General features: G+C 37.7%; 1 protein-coding gene across 2 annotated transcripts in view; it reads right to left on the bottom strand.

The window, feature by feature from the left end:
* Positions 1–16192, bottom strand: part of CHIC2 (cysteine rich hydrophobic domain 2) — a 31104-nt gene extending 14912 nt beyond the window's left edge. For both annotated transcript variants that reach the window (XM_042053418.1, XM_042053419.1), the window contains exons 1-3: positions 16013–16192; positions 9217–9271; positions 8918–9073 (exon numbers count right to left, since the gene is read on the bottom strand). In XM_042053418.1, coding sequence (XP_041909352.1) covers positions 8918–9073; positions 9217–9271; positions 16013–16131 — 330 coding nt within the window. In that variant the 5' untranslated portion in view covers positions 16132–16192. The remainder of the gene's footprint in view (positions 1–8917; positions 9074–9216; positions 9272–16012) is intronic.
* Positions 16193–16198: the final 6 nt, after the last annotated feature.

Here is a 16198-nt window from a genome sequence, read left to right as displayed (position 1 = left end):
TAGCAGTCTGTTGCTTTTTGTATGATCTTGAAATAACTGCCTTGTCCAACAAGATTACTATTGCTGCACCTTGCCATACCATATCGATTACTATGTGCAGAAAATGAGTCCAGCCTAAAGCACAGATCAAAGCTCCTGATCACACAGAGAGAAATGCAATCAACAGAATTCTGGAGCAAGAGAACTGACAACACCAAGATGACTTCATGAAACTTCCCATTCTGAAAGACAGCCCTGAGGATATTGTCTCACATGATCCATAAACTAACCCCATTTGTATGGGTCTCAGCCCTGGGATGGTACATCACAAAGAGGTGAATTTAAAGCTTAGTGAATCAAATCACACCAATTACTTTCTGGAAAGGTCACTTCCACCACACTGTTTGCTGATATAAAGAGAAGCTCAGTGTTATTTGACACTACTGCATGTAACATTTTTTAGTACCTAAACTCAAGATGATTCCTCAGTTAATTTGGTTGCCTTGATTGTCAAATTCCTCAAGTGTTTAAGAAAGCACTAAAGCCATTAAACATGTGCAGGAGAGAGAGGGTGTACAGAAACATATACTCCATGTATATTATCCAGGAATAAAATGGAGAGGATGTTATAGTATCACCAATGTACCAATTGACAGATACTGAGTATTTTCCAAAGGCATTTTGGCCTGCAGTAGAAACACTTAGCAGAGACAAAATATCAAAGAAAATTCCTAGAAGCTGATTAAACTCTTCTGTAAGTTTCCTCTCAAATATACAAAATCTGAAAGATTCAAGATGCTAACTGATATTTTAGCCACTGGATATTTTGGCTGTCCTACAGAGCTAAGCCACCAAATAAGCATTGCTAACTACTTTCTGTAACGAGGTGACACTGACTAGAGGCAACCATTTGTGAAAACTTCATACTATGGAGAAGCCTTGCAGAAGAAACAGTCTTGACCTTGGCAAAAATAACACACTTCCCTTGAGAAGGCCTTGAAATGTGGTAAAAAACACATTTCACAGGCAGACAGATGTTGAACTGATCCATGAAGCATTACGACTACACTTAATGTTGTTACTTGAACTCTTAAATACAGATTTGTAACTCATTCATTCTAGGATTAAATTCTACCTCTGATTCTCTCTCATTATATGGAAACAAAAGCCATGAAGCTCTGATCTCTCCAAGCAAATTATTCAAATCTGGCCATGACAATCTAAAGCATCCACCTCCTGCTGAAGGACATTCTCACAGAAAAGGCCACAGAAAATGAACAAGTAAAATGGAATTGACCGTAACAGGGATGAAAATAGGATCAAATCTCCACCAAATAACTCATCTGGTGTCATTCTCTGTGGGAAATTTTAAACTGAGCAAGAATGGAAATTCCACCTCCATCTCCTCTTTTAAGGTTAGAGAAACGTTAATTTCGGTCCCTGCCATTTATTTCCACAATAATCAGGAGTATGCTATGGAACATAGTTCAAGGCCAGCGTAGGTTGAGAAGCTAAAGGTTCTCTGGTTACATCTCTGTTAAGAAATGAAACTGTGCCCAGAAACATTCCCATTCATTTCAAGCCAGCTGGCAGGGAACAGCTTACATCTCTATCCGTAAGTTTTCATAACCTCCGAACCACTCATAGCGCCTGAAGCATTCTGATAATGCCTGTGAATTGTTACACAATACAGACCCCAGAGACTGCCAGGGACCTTTCTAAAAGTACAAATTATAAAGCACCAATTCCGAAGAACACTCCCAGGTTTCTTTTGTTACTATATAGGAATCCTTTGACTCCTGCCGCTAGGAGTGTCTAAGGACAGTGGCCAAGAATGGAAGAGAAGCTACATGGCCAGAATGACTGAAAGGCAGCACAACTTGACAAAACTCCATAGAAGACTGTAAAATCCAACACATCACTAGTCTGCAGGCCGAAGAGAATGATCTCTCTCAAAAGGACAGCCTCTACAGTCCCTTGTACATCTAGGGCTGAATCAGAAAAATACAGGTTGATCCTGTAGCTACTTTACCAATATAGAAAAAATACATCTGGTTACTTAGTATTTTCCATCATCATTATTGTTCTAGATTCAGTTATTTATTCCAAAATTCAGCAAAAAATATTTTTATGAGCTGCGCAATTAGAAGTACCTGGTCACTTCACACTTTTTATGTGTTTGGTATGGTACAAGATTTATTAACTCTTTCCATCTTCTCTTTCATAGAACTGCCTCCCTCATCTTCCCAACTGTTTTGTTAGCAGTAATGGTTCTTGAACTAATATTTTCTTTGTTAAATTATTTTCTTTATGCACAGTGCTTGAGTTACCAAGAGTGCTACACTTTGGCAGAAAATAACATTTTACTGTGATTTGCTTTAATAAAGTGGAAAAGTTAATACTTTCCAGACCTAGGCTACTTTGACAAAAATCAGGAGAAGAGGCACAGAAATGTGTCACTACTTCACACTTGCCAGAACTTTATTCTGTTTTTCTGTTTTACAGTAACAGTCTAACAAGCTATTGTTCAGTCAAGTGCTTTCTACTTAGTTTAATTTTATCATATAAACTTCAGGTAATTTTGCCTTCTAATTCTTTCCTCAACAGTGTTTGCATATGTTCCCTATTTGAGATCATCTTTAAGTTGCTAAAGACAGAATCCTAAATAAACTGATTTCCAAATCTGACAACTAACTAGACCATTTTTAGCATGTTCCTTCAAAATAGCTCTATGCAAATTTCACCCAACTCACACTTGTATTTTCAGGAACATGTCAACCTGGACAGGAAGAGCAATATAAAAAGCAACACTAAACCCAAACCACTACATGATCCCTTTACATACCTTAGCCATCACAATGTAAAAAGGGCTGTAACATGGAAATGTTAATTTTACCCAGATTGTTTTGATTAATATTTTCAGAGATGTAATTCTAATGACAAATGCAATTAAATTTTAAATAGCATTTAGAATATTCACTATACTTCCCAGAGATACTCTACATTTAGGATTTATATAAAACCTTTATATAAAGAATAAATGAAATAATAAATTTAACTTCAGAATACTTATTTTTGAAGTACTAAAGGGTTTGCATTTATCTATAAAGAAACAAACTAGTATTCTGTGATCTACTTATATCTGTAAGTATTCTTCATGCCAATCTCACTGCCCTGTCCTGCATCAAACAAGTCTGCATATTGAAAAACATGTTAAAATGAGCTGCTCCCACAGCTCATTGTGCACCAACTCACTACTATACCCTTTAGGAAAGCACATGAAAACCTGATAAGCTTTTATAGGGTGCTGTGAAAGAAATAAAATCTGGGGGAAAAAAATAACCACATAGGTATACGCATGATGATTTCACATTTATTTATTCTACAAGCTTTGCTACTTGAAGTTGAGTATACGGAGAACTTAGTGACTCTTCTGACCAAATTATACTGAATGATTTCTAAAGCAAAATATACCAGTCCTGAATCTTCTGATTCTTTAAATTTTCATTTCATAATTAATTAAAAAAAAAAAAAAAAAAAAAAGGACCTCTGAATAAATTTGAAAACAATGGTCAAGAATGCATATTTGATACATACAAATTCTACTTTAAAAAAGTTGTACTAAGTTGACTAGAGCCAACACAGAGATCATATGTGTTCTGGTTAGGATAAACATAATAAATACATTACAATTTTAAAGATTCTTCCAAACTGAACTACAATGTAAATTGTCATAACAGATACTTCAAAAACAAGGTACCTTTTGTCTTAAGTAATTGCCTTGTGGAACTCCTCAGAAAAGCATTATGCTATTAAGAGTACTTCCAGTGCAAAGTCCCTGGCAGACAGGCATAGGAGAAAAACATACATTTTCTTCAGTTTTGAAAATAAATGTTATGTATTCATAAACTCAATAAACTCATGTAATGTATTTTTAACATCAGTATCATCCATAGACAAGCAAGACTATCAAATTTAAGAAAATTCACTCCAGCTACTTCACCACATATTTAATTTAATCAATACTTTGGAAGTTGTAATTAGCTATGTTTATACAGCACTCTGAACATGTGAACTGCTACGAAAGTGACAACTAATGATGAGGCTTAAGCAGCATTCAGCAGCTTTGTGTGAATTCACAAACAAACAAGTAGCTCTTGAAAGTATTAGTACAGATCACACTGTTAAATATCTAATTCTATTCATTTTAAGAGATTGCCCATGAAGCATTTGAAACATGCAATTTACTTGCACAATACCAGCTTTTAAGAAATCTAGCAGTACTGCAATTCTATCATAGCTTTCATTGTTACTGTTTCTGTTGAAATTATATATCCTATTTACCCATCAGGAACTACAGCATTTAGTTAATACTGAAAATGAGTGCCAATTCATTTGAAAAAGTGGCTTCAAATGGGCACCTCAGCCTGCAGTGCTTTTTGAATTATCATTCACTACGCCATTCTTTTTATTCAAAGAAAAACAACTTAAAGACTTAATGTTCATTTGTACAACCTGGAATTTGTCCCAGAAAGGATGGTGCATTCTATGAGTAAAACTGCTTAAGACATTTATGATCTAGATCTGCAAAGGAGGGACTGTACTTCCTGCAACTTTCTTGCAGCTTTTATTCATTAAAATCAAATCAGGACCACATAAAAGGAGAGAGGTAATAAGATACTGAATCAAATAAAACATTTATTTTACTGCTGAAGAGTAGCAGGCTTTTTCCAAATACCTTAGTGCAAATGAAGAAAGGAAACAACACTATACAAAGACTCCAAAACCAGCACTGAAAAGAAAAATTAAGTGCAGGGTAAGCTTTCACTGCATGGAAATGCATTAAAATTATATAATTAACAATTAAACTTACAAACATCTGTGGCTTAATAAATTCCTATTTTGAAGCACCTGTTAGTTTAAGGAGACAAACCATTACCTTATTTTTCACTGCTCAAAAAGAAGCATGTATTCCCATTACATACAAACTTTCAGTGACTGTAATTTCAGAAATTGTACTTACATTTGTGATAACTTTCCTGTGTTTGAATTTTAAAAGTCAATGAAAGGAGGTAAAAATACAGAATGCAGAGAACCACTAAGAAAATTATTCTAACTCTGAAGCTGCAATTGTTATTTTGTCTACATAAACCCTAAAAAAGAAAAAAATCTTTCTCTGAAAAAGATCTGCAAACTACACCAGCAATTCAAGACCCGGGTAGAGTGATTCAGCCTCATTAAAATGGACATTGCTTATTTGGTCATTCTGAGAAAAATTTCTCTTCTATATTAAAAGTAAGCAATTGTATTGTAGAAACTGTTGTTTCATTTAATAAAATCCTTGAGAAACACTCCCACTTGTTAGTTCACTGTATATGTAATTCAATAAAACAAATTTATTAGTCTTCCATTTCAGTAGAAAAGGGCAAATATGAAGACTTGTATATTTTCATTGTGCAATTAAAACATGATCTGCACAAATTTCAGGATAGGAATGCTCCCATCCTGCTTTCAGAAATCAAACTCTCTAATTGGACAGTCTTGGGAGTCTTTTGTGATCACTGCAGCAAAGGATGTAACACAAGGCAATTCCAAGTAACTGTCCTTTCACTGGGAATCACTTAGGAGGGCTGAACTAGCAAAGTTCTCTGGGTAACACTTCTCAGACAATTGCAAGTAATGTAAAAGAAGCAACCTTTTATTTATTGATCATTTGTTATTGATCATCTGTTATCCTTGTTTTACAGTATGAATATAAGCGGGAAATAATTCATTGTATCTCAAAATTAAAGGGAAGAAACAAGCATACGTAATCCTGGACCTCTGTTTCCTCAAAAAGTGAATCCTGGCTGTTGTGACTATACTTATGGCTGAGTCCAGTCACGGAAAGGATATCTAAAGAAATCAAAGCATGGAAGATAATTTGATCAACACAACCCTCTTCCAAGCCACAGGTAAAGTCAGACACAAGCAGTTTAAGAGTTCAAATGTGAGTAGTTCACATTGAATACATTAGCCTTATGCATCAGCAAAACTGTGGCACTAGCAGCAAACCAAAATAGTCAATGAATTCTTTTTTTTCTTTTGTTAGTGGAAGAGTATGAAGTTGCTTCTTGTCACAGTTCTACTGGAATCTACTGAGGAAATAACAGACTGGAACCTAGACTAACCAGGTGTTATTTAAAACTACTGTTTTTGCTGAGCAGCTCCAGGTAATTCCCAATGCGCTGTCTCTTACTTGCCACGCTTCTAGGAAAACACGTATCGTTAGTTTCCTGCACTTGTCACAGCACTTTGACATAAACTGATGGAAAGTCCTAAGATTTTTCTTTTATGCAGAAGCTTGTGGATACAATTCAGTACTGAGATCTTACAGGGTACAAACCCTGTAATTCCAGGTAAGAGGGATTTAAGGAATATATATCACTTTATATTTTCCTGCTCTGGGTCTACCAAGACAAAGTTAAATCCACCCATACCTATACAAGCAACCCAAATGGCAGTAATTTTCACCATTTTTCTGTAAGTAGTAGCCCTGACTAGAATCATTAAAAATCCTCCTGCTTGTTTCTCATACTAGGATTTCCAAATGTGTCCTTGAAAAATATTCCACAGCTTTCCACCTTAGCTCCTCTACCAAAGAAAAATATTCTTTCCCAGCCATTTCCAGGATTGAGAGGTAGGAGTTTAGGAAAGCACTCTTTTCCCTTTCACTTTGTCTTTAAGAACACAAGTTAATTAATTCTTCTCTATATATACTCTCCAGATGCCAAACAGACACCAAGTTCTGAGTTTTCTGTCTGAGAAACAACCCTATAAGCACACATTCATTTGGCCAGCTGCTGACATGGACAAGTGATGCTGACCTGAAATTTCCAGATTGATTTAAATTACTCTTACTCTGGAGGAATAATTGAACCGTCATCAGTGTCTAGTGCCATTGTGCCATAGACAGTGGCACAAGATACTTTGTTTGGGCATCCGAGTCCTAAGTTTCACTAACACTGGACAGCCAAGTGCAGAAAAAGATGCAAAGGTCCATAAATGTCTTCTGGTACCAACTTTAACAGGAAAAATGCAATATTCACTGATAGTCTGGGCCACATGCTAGGATGACTTACAGAAGTTCAGTCACAAATCTGTGTCCATGCTCCTGCTGTTCACACCCTTTCCAGGACTCTTCTCTCCTTATGCATTCTGTATTACAGCAACAATGACACCGCTATCCTCTTTCCAGCCTCCTCTGAACAAAGTATCCACGGCTGGAGGGCTTTTTCCCGGATTTATCCCTTTGTAAGGAGCTTACCTTTTTACCTTATCCCACACAACTCTAACTGTTGCTTCACCAGATTCCCTCACAGAACATCTCTCCTCAGCTTCAAACTGTTTTCTGACCCCAGATCCTAGAAGCCCTTGTATTTTTTCTGACACTGTTTAACAATGTAGAAAAAGTTGATTACAGGACCCAGTCTAGAAGTTGAGAGTTTGCAACATCAGTCCCTACCAAGTTACATCCTGTTATCACTTCCTGCTACAACACATTATGTGAGAAAAATGGGTCAAACTTCATAACATCAGAAGCAGTCTCATTTAGAAGTTAAACATGGACTGTAGCAATGGAAGCTTCCCTTGTGTTTGTTTCTTACAGAACTAGGCCTCAAATGGTAAAGGTAGTCTCCTCTCAAAGCTAGTTAAGTCAACTGCTTATCTGTTAAAGCAACCACCAGATTCTAACCTCTTCTAGCAGACTTTTGGGCTACAGATATACAGTCATGCTACAGGATACTTACTAGTTTGTGACAACTTGAAGATAAAAAACTTAGGGTTTGATATAAATCACACTGACACCAATATTTTTGTTTTGGTTAGTTTCTCCTCTGCCTCCAACATTACCAGGAGGCTTTTCTATTTTATTTTGTATACAATTAAAACTAGCCTTAAGTAATCTCTTAAAGGGACTGAGTATTAAGATCTTAACATGGATAGTTAGATGTTACAAAAATGCATACAGGTTTTGTTATAATCAATGTTCATCCTATAAATATATTTTTGGAATGCCTTTATTTATTAACACTAAAAAATTAGGACTTTGATAAAGAAAATCATAATGATGTTCAGTGTACTGAATTGTACACAAGGTGTAGCATTAAGAGGTATTACACAAGAAAGAACATACACAAGCCACAACAGGAAATGGAAAGACGAACAGTACTAAATAGTGAGGAGATGATGGCGAGGCACAGAGACTTCTTGCAAAGTAGTGAAATAGAATTAGCCAAAGACAATTTTTACACACACAGAAACAGAAGAGATGGGAGGGTAGCCTAATTAACTGCACCGAGAAAAAGGAAGTGAAAACCAAGCGTGTGTAATGGGCTTCTGTTGTGAACAATGCACTAAGTGCCAAACGTACACAGACAAAAGGCTACTTGCAAATTCATCATGTAAAAAAAAGCATTGTACTCGAAATTCAAAAAGAAAAATCAATTATTCTTTTTTAAAACTGCCTTTTTAACTCAAAATATGTGGTTCCTTGGGGCCACAGTGTAATCAGAAGCTCCTCAAAAACTACCACTCATTCATTGCCAAATTCTGATAATCTCAAACAGTGTATCCCAGAGAAGATGCAGCTATTAAAGAGTAAGTTGCAAGTTGGTTCAATAACAATAATTGCTTTACAATAGATGTCTCTAGGAGGCATTCAACTATACTACCTCTCATTGAGTTATAAACTCAAAAGTCCTAACTGATGTCTCTTGTAACTTTAACCAGTACAACAGACAACTGATATCAAAATGTATGAAATAGAAGTGATTTAAGTAAGTTCTAGCATACAGTTTTTAATAGTAAAGGAGGAAAAAAAAAAAAGAAAACCAAAATGAGAACAAAACCAGTACCATTCTAACTATCAAAAATTACATTAATAATTCAAACTTACTCTTTTACTGAGGCAGATAACTGGCCACATACTACAACCTAAAGTGCAGCAGCAGCAAAGGCATCCACATAGTAGCCATCGCACATTAACTGGAAGATTCTTCTTAAGACAACTGTTAACTCTACTGATGCTGGCTTTGAATTCTTCAGGTGCAACCTACAGGGGAAATGAAAAGAGAAGAAACAAACTAGTACTACACCAGTGTAATTTATTACTTTTACAGTGGTCTACACTTGGAACATTTGTTTTTGTAATAAAACCTGAACTCTAATTTCAAAATTTTATTCAAAGATACTCACCTTTCCAGTTAAAGATGAAGGAAATTCTGCTTCAAATTTGTTGCTTAGTCCAAACCTGCAAAAACAAAATTTAGATTGCACCAAAATTATAAATAACCCCAATCCATGCCACAAATGGCAAGTACTTCACAATACTCTCAGGGTCTGTATCAGTAACAGCATTAATTTCAGGAAAACACTACTTGTTATTAAGAGTAATTCTTAAAATTATGGTAACAAACAAAAATACACCATTGTACACAGATTGAAATCCATCTCGCCCATAGTTTCTTCTCACGGTTCTCTTGATGCTATTGACTCTTCCTCAAAGTCAGCAAAACCTATAAGCAATAGTGGCAAGTGAGGTAGGTGAAGTACTTAATGGGAAAGGGGAAGTTACTTGAGGCCACAGTTTGAACTACCTCTCTCCTGCACCAGTACAGATGTATTTTGAAGAAAAGCTCATCCAATGCTAAATAACTGTTCTAAGCATAAAAATGGAATCAACACCAGCTTGTTTTTCAGAAAAGAAATACACAGTAAGTTTCAAAACACAGAATGCTAAGTAACAAAACACGGCTTAAACAATACCTAATTTTAAAGAAACATACTAGTTATAAATGTAAAGCTGTGAAGCAGTTTGAAATGAGCTAGAGTTATTGAATCTACTGGGTTTCACAAGATCTAAAGATCAGAAGAGTTCCAGCTTACCTATTAAAAAATGTTTTCTACCTTATGGGTGTTTGGTTGGGTTCATGAGTGGATGAACCTCAAAGAAAATCTAAATATTTTCTGGCATCTGGGCTGGGCAATAACTTCTAGTAGAGACTATACCAACTATAAAGTCATTAATAACACTATATGACTGGCTACTAATACGGTAAACAGCTGCCAGTGTAAAATTTAAGTTGTAATTTACAAAATTCTGAATACAAACCAGAGCAGCCTATCAGATACTACAAACAAAAATCAGAAACTAAACTGCTCAAGATTTGAACTATTGGCAGCAACACGTATCTCAGTTGTACACAGAAAAGCTTACTTGAGCCTTGACAGCTGAAGATTTTAAAGACATAATTTGCTTTCACAATATGCTATTGAGCAGCTAGATATTTGCCAGAGTTTTGGGGTTGTTGGCTTTTTTTCTTACCGAACTGAATGATCGGCATGCCAATGGAGAACTTTGTCCAAGTAATCAAATGGGCAGTTACGTGGTAAGCTACTGTGGAAACCTCATAAAACCCAGTGGACAAAAGCTGGCAGATGAGTTTCTTTGAAGATAAATAAAAGGTGGTGAATTTTGGGATTGCTGAAGTATGCTTATGTGACACTCAACTGAAGTTTGACAGGTATATCTCACAGGAGAGATCTTCTATCACCACTCATGATTCTTGTAAGCATTAGCTCAATGCAAGCAGCAGCCACCACAAATAGCAATAAAATACTGGGCACCACTGGGAAGGTGATTAACATCATTTTGACTCTCCATAAAACCCTCATATACCCACATATTTAGTACTGAGTGCAGCTCTGGCATCCACATTTCATGAAGGACTTGGTGGAGTTAGGAAAAGGCAGAGAGAAGGAAGGCTAGTATAATAAAGGGAATAAAGCAGCTGCCCCAACAGATTAGGGCTGACATTAAGCTGGAAAAGAGAAGGCTTAGGGGGGCATATGATTAAAGTGCGAAGTTTCAGGAAGGCAATGGATAAGGGGAGTATTCATCAACAAATCCCACAATAGAGAGCGCTGAAATTACTCAGAAATTGGTTTAAACAGTTAAAAGAAAGTGCAGCTAAAAATAAGGTGCAAGTAGCTAACTTCAGGGTTTGTTTCCACTTGACATTACTGATGCAAACAGTGCCAACAGATTTGAAGTGAGATTACACAAGTTCCCTGACAAACACACTAAAGCAAAGACAATGTTGAAGGATACAACACTCACATAGCTGCAGATGCCAGAGAGTACAAGAAGAATGGACACCAGGAACAGCCAGACTTACATGCAAACCATACACAGCAGTGCCTGTTCCCAAAGTTTGCAGCAGCACACTGGGCTAGATAGTTTGATGCTGTAGGTGATTTTTACATAAGGTCTTAAGGCCAAGTAATCAGGTAATTCTCCTATCACTGATTACAGGCAGTAGAATCATAGAAACATAAAATGATTTGTGTTAGAAGGAACCAAAGATCATGTAGAGATCATCTGAGCTCCCTGTCACTAGATCAGGTTGCTCAAAGCTGCATCCAACCAAACACTGAACACTTCCAATAATGGTGCATCCACAACTTCCCTGGGCAACCTGTTCCAGTGCCTCATCACCCTTATCCCTACATCCAAACTAAATCTATGTTCTTTCTGTTTAAAACTATTCCCCATAGTCCTGTCACTACAGGCCCAGGCAAAAACTCTCACTCCATCTTTCTTATAAGCCTCCTTTGTATGTTGAAAGGCCACAATAAGATCTCCCTGGAGACCTTATTTACACAGAAGTTATCTACCGTATTTCAGTATTTGTAACTTGAATAGTAGCTCTGCGAGTCTGTAAGTCTCTCAAAATTGGTGAAATAACAAATGAGAATTGTTAAGCAGAAACACATATGGCAAGTTTACTACTTCAACACAGAACAAAAATTACTGGAAACATCTCTACTATTGAAAATCCTGTTGAATACTCCATGACAGGAGGACCATCCACCCTTTCCTCAAACTGCTGAGTGAAACTAAGCACTGAGGCAAGTTATGTAAATGTCAGAGTCGTGCCCTATCAGTTAAGTGTCATGCCCTACTTAAAATTGCCAGTAAGTTGAAGCGGAAACCAAACTGAAAAAATCCCTTGTATCCACATACATTTCAGAAGCAGCCGAGCCTGGAGAATGACTCCAAGCTGAAGATATACAGCTGCCATCACAAGTCTTAAAACTAAAAGGTATCACCACTTTACTACGTAATTAGTTCATTAAATCAGTATTTGTGAAGCATTCAAGTGTTGAAAGCTCCATCAAACACAAACGAATATTCATGATGATCACAAAAGTCATGCCTGACAAAAGCAACCCCCACTGGAAAAGCTGTACAGCTACCTGAAATTACAAAAACTGAGGCAGAGTAAGGCACAGAAACTTCCAACCAATGCAGTTACACTTGGCTGAAGTTATAAGCAAACAGACTGAGAGCCTGTACTCAAGGCTTGTGTTAATGTTTAATACACAGTGGGGCAGCAAAGCTGAAGCTAACACAAACAGCTACCGGCATAATTTTGAGCTTGACACATCAGAGTGTTGTCACCATATGCAAGAAGTAAAAAAGGTTGACTCCATACATTGTAAGTAGTTATGTGATCTCAGAATTGTCACTCTTGACTCTCTTGACTACAAGCTGAAATTTGGCAATTAAAATATTAGAAACTCCACAGAACACAACTACATGTTCAATGTAAATACATAACTGCTACGAAAAAAAAAAAAAAAGAAAAAAAAGCCTTAAAATAAAACACTGGAAATCAATATTTTGGAGATGCATTTCCTCAGACAGCTGTCCTAATATAGCACCAGATTTCTTTAGTACAATACTGGATCTCCAGTGACACGTACTCATCTCTGCTTGCTCTATGCCTTTCCCACTTTACATCAGGTCTTCAACAGATCCACGCTCACCTCATGCATGAATACTTTCTTTACCCTTCCTGGATCTGAACAAGTGTTTCTTGAACCTGACTCCACTTGAAAGGTTCAGATAAATTCCTGCCCTTGTCTACAGTGGAGAAAGAAATGGTGAGAGGTGGAAACTTTAAAGTACAGAAGTTTACAGTATAGGACACAAACAGTTTGGAACCTTTTTCAGCATGCAGCTTAGATATTCCTAACACAACAAACTGACACATGCTATCCTCGTCCTCTTTGTCCTCTCTTATGGGGACACTAAACCATTTTTTCACTGCCTTTAACTCTACTCTTTAGGTCCACATATTCCCGATCCTTACAAAATAAATATATATTTCACAAATCTTAACATGCTCCATCATTCTCACATAGCCCTGTTTTCACTCACATGTCCTTGATACAGAGTAAGGTTGAAAAATATATTGGCAGACTTCAGTTTGATATTAAAGAAACTTACTTGAGTAAATGCATCTTTTGACAGTTCTTCTTCCCCTACAAAAAGTTATCTTGCATTGAGACATAAGGTGCTGTAACAGCAGCACAGAAAGACATTTATAAGCACATCACAATGGCTCTCCATCATTCCACTACTGCAAGAAACTAATAAATCCAGTATTACTAGTTAATACAGTCTGCTATAGATACGGTACATGTCTCAACTGGTCAAGGAACAGGAAAAACAATCACTGAAAAACACAGACATCTATCATAAATACTCTCCTCACAATTTCAAATATGTCAGGTACCTCCCTTCCTATCATAAGATGATTTTAGAAACAAGGATGAAACACCTTGGACTTTCAGTTCTGTTGTAAGTAAGGATCTCTATTTTCTCAGCTTTCAAGTTTTTTGCCATTACAAGAGAGAACCTCAAATTCTCAGAAACCAGGTGATATGTTACTCCTGTCTACCAAGCTATTGAAACTCTGCTGGTCTGAAAACAGTTTAATTGAATATTTAAAAAACAATGTTAAAAAAAATATAAGCATTGTCTGCAGCATGCTTCAAACAGTGAATTTAAGGAGAAAACTTAGTGCTAACCAAAAGCTCCACATTCTCAAAAGGCAAAGACTTCATATGTTTTATTTGGATAATATTTAAGTGCTTTCCTTTAATTGATTTTAACTACTCAGCTTAGAAAATACTCACAATTCCATTCTCTGTTGGATGAAATCAAGTAATGGTAAATTCTTTCTGATGTTAATATGTAGTCATGAAATTGACATATTTCAAACTCAACATTATGACTCCTATTTAAGATCAGAAAGGATATGACAACAGACTACGAAAAGAAAGCTTCTGTTTAAATATACACATAGCAGACACAGTCAGCAACTCTTCAAACTGCAGAGCCAGGGACAGATCAATCCAGTATTTGCTTAACTGCTGATCATTTTTGTCAGATCTTCAAAATGCACACATGCTTTTATAGTGGCAAGACTAATTCATCACGTACACAGGACTTGACTTATTCCTTAGATGCACCAAATGAATGTTCTAAAAGGGATCTAATTTTTAATAATAAGCATCTGGATCAATGACAAAAAAGTTATAGGCTGTACAAAGGTAAAAGTGGCTGATGCTATTTAGTGAGCTGTTAACACCTGGCACAGTGAAGTAAGTAGATGAAGATCAATTGCCTAATTTTGGAGGCATGCACTGGTATTTCATTGCTCATCCAAAACCTAAGAACAAGTACTTTAAGGAAGACCTTAAAGTAATAATGAGCTAGTAACTATTAATGAACAATTAACAAGGTAGCCATCCTTTCAACCACAATGCCCTTACTAGTCACAGCCAATGCTTCACAAGCTTCCCCAACATTCCACTAACGGGCCTTCATCTTGTCCTGCACAACTTCCCTTCAAGTATTGGAGAAGAAACCAGTGTCTGCCTCTGTTTCAGTTCTTTATACTTTTCATTTGCTAATATGAAAACTATCTAATTGTGGTTTTGCTCTGGTTTTCAGGCACAGACTAAGGTTACTGGCTTATTTTCAGTGAATCACTGGTACAGCTTCTGTTCACAATAAACAGTCATAAGTTGAACACACTGACTACATGCTTCTATTCTTTCACAGGGCCTCCTCGGCCTCCTGCACCCTCTATATCCTTCTAACTTTCCAAATCTCCCTCAGTCTATCCATGTCTTACTTCCTGTTTTTAACTAGACAGCTAACTGCACTGCCCAGCTATTAGTATTTGTGTCAACCAGACAATAAAGCAGGAATGTATCCAAGTCCCAAAAAAACTTGTCAGGTCAGTATCTGAAAATCAGCAGAGTTTATGAGACTCAGAGCAACAGGCCACAGTATCTTCAGCTTTTATGTCTATATTACAAGTCTAGTTCTACTGAACACTGAATACAAAAACCCAAAAGTTTGTACGACTGTGTCTAGTCTCCAGGTTTGTATTTCAGCTTCTGACACTATACATCGTAACTGACAACTACTACACTTCAACAGAGTGAGCCTGACAGAATCGATGGAAGGAAAGATACCCTCATCTCTTACATTACTGAGAAGTACTACACAAGCTCATGGTCACCTGCTGTTAGATTCAAATACCAAACATGCACAAAACAAAACTACGTTGCTTCCATGTCAAACACAGTGAAACAACACGCACCAATCACAACATAATTTTACAAGTACCTATCTGACTAACTCATGCCTTTTCTTTGTAAAAGACCTCAGAGCTATACTAGCAGCCACAAGTTAAATGGGATTGGGTAACAGGTACATAAACAACCCTGTGCAATAGTCCAGCCGGTCATGCGCTGGCACATACCTGTTATACACAGGAACACAGGCACCTTACTTCCTGACAGCTCATCATTTTGGACAAATACTTAACATTCCTCTGCCAGTAACAGCCCAAGCCAGCCTTGTCTCCTCAGCACCTAGTTAGAGGTTTGCACCCGCCTGCGAGTTTCCAGGCGGCTCCCAGCTACCCGCTGGTGCCGAGAAGAGCCCTCTCGCAGCTTCACGGACGTAGGGGAAGGGCAGCAGTCCCGGTCCGGTGCTCCCCACGCCTACCCCCCGACTTGCCCCAAGTTGTACCCACGGGCTCGGCGCTCCCGGCCGCCCCCGTCCCGCCGCCCGGGCCTCCTCCACCGCCCGCCCCGGCCGCGCAGGCCCCGGCGCGGCCCTTACACGGTGACATGGCCGGAGCCGCGCACCACCACCGGGTCGGGGGAGTACTTGAGGAGCTGCTCCTCCAGCGCCCGTTCCTCGTCCTCCTCCTCCTCGTAGATCTCATCGAAGTCCGCCATGGCCGGGCCGGGGCGTCCGCTGAGCCACAGGAGCCGGAGAGACGCGACGGGAGCCGGCCAGGGAGGC

The sequence above is a fragment of the Corvus kubaryi genome, unplaced genomic scaffold, assembly GCF_017639235.1.
Source record: "Corvus kubaryi isolate FWS band 111438036 unplaced genomic scaffold, C.kubaryi_AGA036_p1.0 split1-131, whole genome shotgun sequence".
Lineage (NCBI taxonomy): Eukaryota > Metazoa > Chordata > Aves > Passeriformes > Corvidae > Corvus > Corvus kubaryi.
Note: the sequence above shows the minus strand (reverse complement) of the source record. Positions and strands in the feature narration are given on the sequence as shown.